Below are 12271 nucleotides of genomic sequence, written 5' to 3'. Positions count from 1 at the left end.
AAATTTTAATTATTGAAAACTCCAAATATTTATAACGCTTTGGAAAATTATTTTAAAATTTCAGGACTATGGTGTTTTAATTGCAAAAAGTAGATGCATCAATAGGCATACAAACCACCCATTAAGTGACTGGAGACAATACAGGAGGAAGGAATGTAACAAATGAGACAGGAAAACAAAGTGATTTCTCACTGTGGACTCACTATTCGTACTGACTTACCCATATACTCGTTAATAAAAAAGAAAATGTCTACTGCCGGTTGTTAAATAAAACCAAACATATTGCAATGGAGACCCAACATGACATTCAAATACTTTATTATTTAGAGTTTTTATTAGTTTCCCATAGCATAATACATTACCATACAAATGAAGTCAAAGCTGAAGAAAATGGGTGAGAAAAAAAAAAAAAATCAGTCTAGCACTAAAAGGAGAGAAAACAATTATGAACGTGCCTGAATGTTGTCTCTTGAGAAACGGCGACTGAAAAAAATATATGTATAAATAGGGGTTAACCAAAAGGTGCAACAAAATGTATGAAATGAGACTCTGCCTTTACACAGTGAGAGAATTACTACTCCACATACCCTTCTAGGAATAGTTCTTACATTTGTTTGCCTGATCCAATTTTTTTCCCCACTATGTCCAGGCAGGTTCATTTTAAATTAGAAAAGCTCAATAATGTGACCACCCTCTGAGAGCCACAACACAAAATCAGAGTCATAACTTAGTCTTTTTCTAGCAGATCTTCTCTTGTGCTTTTACTGTTAGCAGAATTTGCTACTTTACCTACTTTTCTCTCACAACAGTGTTAAACAATATTTTTCTGTTTGTTGGGAAAAAGAGGTTGTGAACAGTCCATATTACAAAGTGCTAAATTTAAATAAAGGTTTCTTCTGCAGAAGTCCCATAATGCTTTACATGTTAAAAAAAAAATAAAGGAAAAAAGCTAACAAAGATCAGAAGAAATCTGAACCAATTTTTGTCAGCCCACTTTCCGTTCTACAACATATGTAAGAACGGGAGACTGAAGACTAAGCGCTAGTAGATGAAGACTTAACATCAGTGTACAGACTAACTCAAATTGATCACTACCTATTTAAGCATGACTGACAGCTTGGAAAGATTAAAAAAAAAATCCCTCCTTGATAATAAATCCAACATCACCTCTTGTCAAAAGAACACCTGGACACAAAAATCTCCCAAGATGAGGAGTCTAAGATTGCAACATATACACTGACGAGAACCTTTCAGATTTCATGGGAATTCTAGCAAGCAACGGTATAGTCAAAATCCTATCTCCTCTTGCCCACTTACAAAATTCAAACTTACTGTAATCCATTCCTCTGATCAAAAGCAGGGATCATAGAACTGGGATGCTCTGACATCAGAGCAACAAGCAACTGCAAGACATCCATTAGATTGTCATCCTGTTGAATAAAAGTTACAAACTTCAATTAAAAATGCATGTATGTGAGAACATTGTTTTGGTTAAAAGAACCACTACAGAACATTCCAAAATGATCTGGAGAATAATAGGACCAAAACAATTAGGCCAGGACCAAAGAGCTAGAGATCTGGAAGGACAGGAGAAAATATTACCAAAAAAACCTCTTTATTTTTTTACAGTGGAAAGTGATACATCTGTGTCTGGAATGTAAGCCTTTGACAGGGAATGGACTATCAAACTATGCTATTTCCTTCCATACAAATGCTCATCTGTTTACACAGATATTTCCCCATTTTTTACTGCACAGGAGCTAGAAATAAACTGCTGCACATTTTCTGGGGCACAGGGTGGTGTTTAACGCAAAATCTCTACTAACAAATGTCCACCCCAGGAAAAAAAAATACCACCACCTGCCACAGACACTTAAAACGGGTAATTCAAGCTGCTCAGTAAAGTTTTCCATACTATTAGTCTAAAGCACTCTAAGCTACAGTTTATTAATTTGTTCCAAGTTAATTATAACTAAAAATAACCTACAAAGTCACAAAATGCAACTGTTGTCTTTTCCCATTCTTCGTAGTATTATTTAAAAAACCCACTTTCCAACACTTTTGAACAAATATTCTGATTCTCTATTAGAAAACAGTTTTACAACCCCTGAACAACTGTGTTCACCTGGTATTACTAGCTAGCATTACAGATATTATCACTGATGAATGAGCACTATGAGAAGACTGAATTTTACTTTTTCTTGTTGATGTTTTTCTGAGTTTACAACTAGATACCCAATTTTGTAGGATTCAGCATTCATGGGTCTTTTAGACTTGACCATGTAAACTGCTAAGATAGTTAAAATATCACCTCCTCATCTGAAGGCTACATAAAGCTTCTGCTATTCTGGTTTACACTTACATGTTACCAAGAGTCTTATTTTTCACATCTCCATATAAAGTGAAATGACTTAAATTGTTTGACCATGGTACTACCAAGTAGCAGCAACCAGCACAGATAATAAAAAGAAAACATAGGTGTAAACAAAAAAAGAAAAAAATCCATGCTGCTTGAAGTGAAGTTCAATTAATTCCTTATTTTACCCATTTCAAGCACCCTTACAGAGATGAGATCAGTTAGATTTATGTCCCCATTTCCCTTGTCTTTGATGTTGCATCTGGCATAAAGTGCCTTTTCCTCATGTTAAAATATGAAGATGCAGATGTATCAGTGGTAACCAACATTTTCTCCCAATTAAGTTTATATGCTTCTCTTAGATGCCATTAACATACATCTTTATTTTTTAATGCATGTTTTCAATTTTATTGCTTTATTTAAGAAGCAAAATAAAAAGGAGAGAAAAACAAACGAAAAAATATTACTGAGGCAGCATAAAACAAGGTTTTGTCTTTTTTTTTTTAAAGTCAGTCTCACCATCTGTTTTTCTGCTTGGTAAATCAGTTTGCAGAACAACATAAGAAACCATTTTGACTTACTGGCTTAATGAACTTCAATCTAACATTGAACATAGTGCTTAAATCACTGCAAGAATATTGGCAATTCAGCACACTACACTGAAGAGAGTTGGACAATGTTTGCTACTTCCTCTACAGAGCCATCTTGTGGCATAAAGCTGGTAATATTTGAAGATACTCAAATATTTGATGATCACAAACAGCAGTAGTAGTACACCTCTCCACCCACACACCCCCCAAATTAAAAATTACCTCGTGTATAGTGAGCAGATAATTGAGGATAGCCTGCAGTTCATCTTCTTTTATTCCATAGTCCTTCAAAAACAATCAGGTTTTAACTGTCACCTTTCAAGTACAAAAGTACTGTTCCCAAAAGACCATTATTACATGCAATGGTTATATACAGAGAAGTCCCACAAGACAAATTTGTTTTTACTTAGTACTATAATAGCTTCATAGATGGAAGGTAGCTTTTTTTGCTGCCCAGAAAATACCCACAGAAGGTTATAAAAGTGCTTTTAAGACAACTCCAATACAGGTATGAAAATAAGCTAGATAGTAATATAGTACATGAAATTGTTAGGAGTAACACATGATAACATGATATAGATAATTTGAACTGAGAGCTTCCTATCAATAGTCGAAATAAATTAAGGTGGCAAAGAAGATTCAAAAGTAGACCTGGATGTTTAATTATAAGCCCATTAGCTATGCCTACAGCTAAGTTTGCTTCTTATTTTCCACTACGGAATCCTATCTTCAGTTGTTATCAACTTTGCAGAAGTTTAAATCATTTATGGCATCTATGTCAGGAATATGCCTCGAGGTCTTTTTGTTAAAAAAAAAAAAAAACCCCAAAAACAATGGTTTCTAAGAACAGGATGAGGGTAGAGAAAAGCAGGCTTGTTCATTTCTAGGGCTTTTATTTTTTAAAGCAAGTCTCTCATTTTCTGAAAAGACTTTGCACCACTGTGTACAAATAAAAAGTTTGCAGAAGAATCAACCTTTTATGATGGACATGCTTTTCACCGACCTTGAGAAACTATCCAAAACAGCCCAAGTTACAAATCTCTGACAGAAATTTTTTAAAATTTTTTTTAACATGAAAATTACACTTAACGAAAGTCTTCTAGAGTTTGATAGCTAAATTGTCCCTGATCCTTTAAATTGGTTCTGCAATTGAAGTAAGAGTACAAGAGTCAAGAGCAGAACTTTTCTGGTAGTTACTGCTCCACACTGCTGGGGCTACAGCCCATAGCATACTGGTTCCTCGGTAACACAGGGGAAGAGGGGAAAAGGGAGCTGGATTCAAACACAGACAACTCAGCCTACAGAAGGGAGAGAAGGGAGAGATCAGTGCTTACAACAGGAAAGGGTTAAGAAGAGTCTATAAGCAGTAAAACTGTTGAATTTCAATATTCCTCTAACATCTAATACACAGTGGTGAAACTTATTGATAGAGTCTTTCTAATGAAAGAGTGGTGATAGAGACTTTCTCTGTCCCACTGACCCACAGCATGTAATGTCAAATGCTGCTCTTAAGTCTTTAAGCACTTCTGATGCAGGTGATATTGTTCTCATTTAAAAAAAAAGGAATTAAATACTTATTTTCCCAGTAGTGAACATTTCTAAGTTAATGACTTAACAGCTCCACTTTTGATAAAAAACAGCTTTAAAAGGAGAAAAACACATCTTTAGCACTGCTGTCTGTGGCAAGAACCACAACAAAACGAGGCACCTTACATGGTATTTCTGTTTACTTATTTGTTTACAAAATTCAACATGCTTAGAAAAAAATACTGTACTAAAGGCATTTCTTTATGAAAGGAAACTTAGACATCCTATCAGAATTTAGTTATCCTACCTTCATCACTAGCTGTTTAATGAACATCAACAAGAATGCTCGCAGAGATAAAATCTCTTTTTGAGTAGGCCGTGGCCCGTCTACAAAAGAAAAGTAAATATATGAAATGCAAATTAGCAGTCGTTATTAGCATAGTGTGCATTTTCACATAAAGAAAAATAAAAGGCCTTTTCTGGCCGAAGAGGGCACAATTCTAATAAAGTTATATTTCCTCCACTTCAGACTAGAACACAGTAATGCGTTTTATCACTGTTTATTAGCAAAACACCCAACTAGTGAGCTTCTACTAAGACTTTTATTAAATACAGTTTCTAAACTCCTCTAAAGTCTTTTCATGATTTTACCACTTCCTTACAGTGTCTATGAACCAACTTCATGCAAGGAATAAGACTGATATGAGAACTTTGTGTCAGAATTTCCAGTTTTCAAATTTTTGCAGTTTACAATTTCTTTTAGAGTTTTGCTAAAGCTCAAAGGAAGAACTGCATGCCATTATTACACATTAGCTATATACACAACAAAAAGAAAACCAATCTTACATTGCTATACATAAAGATTACCTTGAAAGCCATGACTTAATTTAACAAAGTCAAAAGGACTTGCTTCTGCCACTCCTGTATAAAGCAGACTTTCACTGAAACATTTTAAATACTCCAACACTGAGCAGTTCCCAGGAGAGGCAAGGTTAAAAAAACAGGTGCAGCCAAATGTCAAAGCCAAGTAAGAGCTTTCATACAGAAAGCAAATGAACTGTTGCAAACACATTTCTACGGATAGTTTTTACATTTGCTCATAGGTTCACAGTTCTTTTGATCTTAATCTTCAGCAAAATGCAAACCAACTAGCAAATATATGTGATCATAGGGGTCTGGTTTTATACAGTATAGGCCCACAGGCATATTTGTTTTAAGAACAATTTCAATATAGACTGGTCTAGTCAAAATAAGCCATTAAACTCCATTAGTAAGACTACCCATCCTACACATACACTTGCCTCAAGCTCAATAAATCCAGTTCAGAAACTAATTTAAGTAAATTTCTGTCTTCAATAAAAAGAAAGGAGAACACACACACATTTTGCTTCTTACAGGATGCAAAATACTACAAAACAATCTTTGCAACCCTCTAACAGGAAGGGTTGATCATTTTGAGAAGCCGGTGACAGGAAGTCGTGACACATCTAAGGAGCACTTGCTTCCAGGACATCTAACTCTCTCTCATCACCTGCTCCTGTCTGATATTCCAGAGCCTTTATTCTTTACAGGGGAGAGTAGAGATATAAGTTATTCACCCTTTGCCAAGGCTGTGTGCCCAACCCCAGAAAACACACAACAACAATTAGAAGAGTTATAAAGTCAGACTTCCAAACAGCATTAATTCCCTTATCTGTGCCAGTTCCATCTGCACGTGTTTGTGTTATGCTGGTGCACATTTCACTTCTCCCAGTTCCTTTTACAGCACTGGATTTCTTAGTCAAGCAGCTACCCCCTTTCTGTTTTTTTTTCTTAGGATCTTGTTCTTGTTCTGTGCCAAGTACTAAACACCTGTTCTAAATTTCTTATTACTTCTTTGACCATAAATTAACTGTTTGGATTAAGGATGCTTATTAAGCATTTTTCCAACAAGTTCAGATCCCTACACCTGTCAGATAGACTCAGTATGCTTGTTTTCAGCTATACTGCTATTATCAATAGATCTTACAAGCATTTAAAGACTGTCCAGTACTTGAACAAGTTCCATAAAGAGACCACACTCCCAGGCACAGCTCTACATTTCCAAAACCCTACTATTTCTCTGACCACTTCTACCTAGTATTAATTCATGTAGGTCTTCGATGACAGAAGATACTTCTGAAGAAAGTTTCCATTAGATGGTGAAAAAAAAACCTTTCAAGAACATCCTATGGGCAAAAGCACACTGCTTGAACTGTCACAGTGAACCCACCCCACTAAAATAAAATTCTTTCTGGAGTATTTACAGTTCTATTCTATACAATGTATACAAGATTTTTTTAAAACAAACCAGCTTGTGAGAGTAGAAATGAATACATACCTATGCCCTTGGGAGTTATACCACTGCGATCCTGAGGATTCACTACCCAGTAATAGTACTTTAAGGTATGCATGACCAAAAGAACTGTCCCAACGCGTCGGATCGCACCATATATGTTAACAGTGCCAATGAACTCCGTAGATAGGTAAGTGTAGAGTACCAGCTGAACCTACAACACCCAATCAGGAGATCAAAAATCATTACAGCAAAATTGCAGCACGTCAGACAACTGCGTTCTTAAATTTAATTTATTAAAATGTCTTAAAGAAATAGATTTTCTCTGCATAGCTCAATCACAAAGCTCTTAAAACCCTTGCAAACTGATGAAAAATTTCATTTTATTTCTAAAACTAGAGAGTGCTGTGGGGTTTTTTAAGCTAGTCCACACTCATAGGAGCATGAAAGCATGGTATTCACACAATGACAGACAGCTGGGATTGGAAGGCACCTCTGGAGATCATCTAGTCCAACCTCTCTGTTCAGAACAGGGTCACACAAAGTATTACAGAAAGGTGCATAATTATTATAGGCTTAATTACTTACATGTCTTCTTTCCCTTCTTCTTCTGAGAAATAATGACTTAAATAATACGCAATAATTTAATTTAGCTGTAGCAAACAAAAGTTTTACGACAACTTCAACAGCAGCATTGTTAATGCTGTCGCAGTTTTTGAAATGCAAACCAAACCCTTATGGAGAGGATCAAAAAAATTTGGTAAGAAGGTTTCAAGTAGAAACAACTGGAAAGTTTCCATCCAAGCTGTTCGCTCTCAGAGAACACAGATTCACCAAAACAGTCTGCAGGGAATATGTCAATTTAAATAAAGACTTCAAACCGGACACCCAGGATAATTTCTCTTAAAAGTGCTGGGTTTTTGCCAACTAACCCATCCAAAATTCTTCTCAATCTGCAACACTGAGACTTGGGTCAGTGGACTGGGTCAGGGACTCCAGAAGTCACTCCCAGCTCTGCTCTGCAGAACACTGCAGGTTTCCAAACTCCTTGAACACCCTGGGAGCCTGCAAAACTCGACAGCTACGTGCAGAAAACCAGAGTCTGGAAACAGTTTCTGTATTATTTCTGCTGGGGAGCCAGGACCTATAATTCTTGGAGTCCAGGCTTAGTCTTAACGCTCTCAAATCAATACATCATAAGATACCTTATTCATAAGAATAAGCAATTTTACCTGTGCTGGTATATGAATCCATATTGCAGGATTAAGGAGAACATAATCACACAGCTGCTTCAGTAGGGGCACCCCATTGTGTAAGTTGCTCAGGTATTTCGAAAAGGCAAGGCAAAGTTCTAGTACAGCTCGGGTAACATGGGCTTTGGAAGACTGTAAAAGAAGGTCTGCTTAAGGAAGAGCCCTGCAACAGTCTAGGAAAAGTATTTATCTCCGAAAAATTCAACATTATTGTATGACATCAAGAAAGACTTGCTTTACCTTTTCTAGGCTATATCCTATCACAAGGAAGCCCTTACAGGAAAGCATCTGTTCTTGCATAGCAATGGAGTTCTTCAACAACTCCATGATGAAAGCCAGTAAAGTAGAACTGGAAAATACAATGTTTTATTAAGGAAACATGTTTTAAAGGGTTACAATGAGACACAAAGTATTCCCATATTAACAGTTCCATCACACAGCCCAGAGATACATTTAATGTGTTATATAAAGGCTCAGATCAGAGTTTTTAAAACAAAAAGCAAGACTAAATTTTGAAAGCTCTAACTTCTTGCTTTTAATTAATGCATTTCTAACTTGAAAGTCTAGATTCTGAGATAACCATGCAATAGCAAAGTTCTTCTGAAAATACATTCTGAAAATGCAGAAAGGCAACAGTTGTGTACTTCCCTTTGCTTCACTTACAAACTTCTGCAAGATCAGTAACAAATGCTATTTTACTTCCTACTGCTTTCAGATGAGCAGATATTGGTGATATTTTTCTAGACACAGATTTATTATTGGTTCAAGCTAATTCAAACTCTGTGCTGCTGCCAGAAGGAATGCTCGTGCCACTCCCCTTATGTCACAGCACTGGGGCCTATGAATCCAGACCTCAGCCAGCTGAAAAGCCCTCTATTGCTGGGCCAGTTTGCAACTAAATCAAATCCCTGACTCATCGCATAGATCCCAAGTCTGATCCAGCTCAAGGGAGGCCCAGGAATGTACAAATGGGCCAAAGGAACATCATGACCACCCCATCTTAGCAACAAGATGTAGATCATCTTTAAACAGTCATGAAACTACAACTGCAATGAAACAGAGCAAACTACACCAGGTATCTAAAAAGCAATCCCTTCGCTTTTAATACTACTCTAATTTGGGAGCTCCACCAGTTTCTGTGCCTGGGTGTTCAAAAGCTGGACTGAGTCGAAACAGCTGAAACCAGAGGAAAAGCCCAGCAGTAACACTGAATAACAGTATATTCCAAAAAGCCTGCAGGTAAAAAAACCCAAAAAATTCCAAGGAATAACTTCAGGTAGCTGAAAAATTCATCCTTCCTGGAGTTGCTCTTGAAGCCTTCCCCAGTGGATTTTCTCCATGACAGGAATAAGCTCAAGAAAATTGTCTGTAATTCTGTTACACAGAAAAATTGTGAAGTAGAAACTTTGATTCTGTGTGAACTTTCATAGAAAATTTGGTACAAATGAACACTTTGCTTTAAGGTCCCGCCTGTAACAAGGCCACCTTTTTGTTGTTAGACATAATTCATTTTTGCACAATACAATTTAAACCACTACACTGCTTATTGAAGCATGAGATAATTTCCCTAAAAAGAAATGAAGAACAGAACAAAGCAAGCACATGCACTCACCAAACAGTTGTGTCAATGTGGTCCGATGAATATTGCCTATAGTCTAACTGTGCAAAGAGAGGGAAAAGTACCTGTACCCCTCCAATGGAGTGCAGGGCACTCTGGATAGAATGCGTTAAGACTGCTTTCACGTCCTGACAAAGAAGAATTAAGAAATATTGAAATCTCCTGCAGAAACTCTTAAAAGGTTTGTTAGAAATAGTTTGAAATGTCTTCAATATAAAAACTGTATTACTACCAAATAAAAAGAAATGGCCAGAAGTACAAACTGGCTGCCACAGCCACACTAAATGGCCAAGTCTGGCTAACCTACTGCTTTAGACACAGTCTACAGTGTAGACCCTCAGATGAATATACAGGAGGTGGCCTGCAAACTCTAAAACAAGTCTTTAGTAATAGAGAAGCTCTAGAACAGAACACATGAAAAGCTTCTGATAAATTAAAAGATTAAGGCATTCAAAGCATAGGGAAGAAAAGGGTATCATCAACAGGGCAAAGGATGGGAGATAGGTAATATCTGTAGAAGAGTGAACATATGTCAGAAATCAGGGATTTTTTTGGAAAAGTTAACACAGTCTTTGTAATACTGACATTTTTTTGGTTGTCACTTTGATAAAATAAACTTTTTTTCTCACTGTTCTTGTGCATCCACATTAATTCAACAAACAGGGGAGGTCGCAGCAGGGACAACCAAAAAATCCAACCTATCAGCAGTTCCCCATCTTGTCCAAATCCCTATAAAACTTGATTTTTAGGATTTTCAAACAGAAATCATTTGTATCCTACAAATCTATGAAAAAGTTGAAATACCTGCAGCATGAGGGCATGTGGTGAATGAACAAAAATAGAAGGGTTATCCTTAGGGGATGACTCTAGACACAGCTGTGCATCTGTAGCCCTTGGATTGTACATAAAAGCAATAGCACTGGACAGTTTGCCATCATATAGTAACAATTTGTGATGTTCAGCAAGGAAGAGATCACTTTCTGCCTTGAATTTGAATGTTCCCTGGATTGGGGAGCAGGGTTGAGGAAGGGAAAAAGAAAAAAAAATATACACATGTTGAGAATATGGTTCAGAACACAACTGTTACCAAAAAATGATTACAACATTGCTTCCTCAATCTAGCAATATTTCAGAAAGAAGGGGTCTCATAAGAACATTAACTCAAAGTCAGTTTTACAGAGTTAGAACTGCAGATTTTTTTTTTTTTGACCCCTGAAGAGTGACATTGCCAAAATGGTGGGTATGTAAAAGAAACACATTAGCCAGGAAACAGAATGACAGTCAGCAATGTTCACTCAGAAGGAACTAATAATTGAGGAGCAGACAGAATAGGAACCATCTTTTTTAGCATATGTTTGTACAGCTGCTAGGGAATAACAGTCTTCAATTAGTGCCCCTCAGGCTATGACAAAACAAATAATAAATCACTGCAACAAAACTAATCCTCAGCACTAACTTCACACATTAAAAAAACTGACTAGCTAACTATAAAGCTACATTTCTAAAACAAATACATCATACTTGATTTACAGTTTTCAGCCTCAATGGAGAAGAGCCTAGCCAGAGATAACAGTGGTGGTTCTCCCTCTCCCTATCACCAACATGGAAATTTTGAGAAGTAAACAGAACACAAATTTACTTTTTATAAAAAATTAAATAATTGAATTAATGCTTACTTGTAGTTTGTGAGGTGATACATAGGCTACAGAAGAAACATGAAAGAGTTTCATAAAAAGATTACACAGAAAGAACATTTTTAGAGCAACACAGAAGTGTCACAACATTCCTAAAACCCACCAGAATTAAACTTTGGAAACTTCACAATCAGTTCTAAAATACCTTATATCCCAGACCAAGCTGATAAATGGCAAAGATCTGAGCAGCGTTGAGAGCCTCACTAAAAAGGTAAACGGATGTCATTTGCCCACAAAACACTCGATTAGCATCTGCTGTTTCTGAAGAACCCAGGAAACATTTGTCAAATGTCTGAAAATGAAACAGAACCCAGTAACAGGGTTTAATCTAGGCTACACAAGCAAATTATGCAAAGAATATACATATTATCAGGGCATATTATTTTTACATAAACAAGCATTTGAGGGTCTTGGCAGAAATAAACTTTAAGTTCCGAGGCGTATAAAAGCAGAATCTACTCCTCTACCAGCAAGTTATTAATTTTGTTTCAACATTTTTTTTAAAATCCATTAAACGGAAGAGATTTTAAAGAAAATGGCAACAGATATCTATTTAATCCATCAAGATAGTCAACTATAGGTATTAGTATACAGGGATTACTTACATCGCTGGTATTGACAAACCATGTTATTTCTCCATAAGATGCCAGTTCCCCATTCACATAACATCGAAGTTCACTATTCTTCCAGCGGTTATAGATGTGCACTATAGTAACCATATACCACTAAATGATAAGAAAACAATTGATACAATTCTATAGACACTTAAAGTAGCTCATGCATTAAAGTGAGGCACATTCAACTATTTTTTTTTATGTGAACTAAATTAAGACTGAAAGATTTATTTTATTTAGAAAAGATTAAGTCATTGGTGAGTTTTCTTGCATAGCTATGTCAAAGGATAACATGCCATTTTTTC

The 12271-nt window shown here is 36.3% G+C and overlaps 1 protein-coding gene across 1 annotated transcript in view; it reads right to left on the bottom strand.

Moving 5' to 3' along the window:
• Positions 1–12271, bottom strand: part of LRBA (LPS responsive beige-like anchor protein) — a 424995-nt gene that overhangs the window by 359367 nt on the left and 53357 nt on the right. The window contains exons 8-17 of the mRNA XM_074821286.1: positions 11958–12077; positions 11498–11644; positions 10463–10660; positions 9653–9786; positions 8281–8389; positions 8020–8172; positions 6833–7001; positions 4781–4860; positions 3169–3231; positions 1333–1430 (exon numbers count right to left, since the gene is read on the bottom strand). Of these exons, the coding sequence (XP_074677387.1) occupies positions 1333–1430; positions 3169–3231; positions 4781–4860; positions 6833–7001; positions 8020–8172; positions 8281–8389; positions 9653–9786; positions 10463–10660; positions 11498–11644; positions 11958–12077 (1271 nt within the window). The remainder of the gene's footprint in view (positions 1–1332; positions 1431–3168; positions 3232–4780; positions 4861–6832; positions 7002–8019; positions 8173–8280; positions 8390–9652; positions 9787–10462; positions 10661–11497; positions 11645–11957; positions 12078–12271) is intronic.

This window comes from Strix aluco, chromosome 4 (assembly GCF_031877795.1).
Source record: "Strix aluco isolate bStrAlu1 chromosome 4, bStrAlu1.hap1, whole genome shotgun sequence".
NCBI lineage: Eukaryota > Metazoa > Chordata > Aves > Strigiformes > Strigidae > Strix > Strix aluco.
The sequence above is the reverse complement of the archived record's forward strand: the minus strand, read 5'-3'. Positions and strand labels throughout refer to the sequence as shown.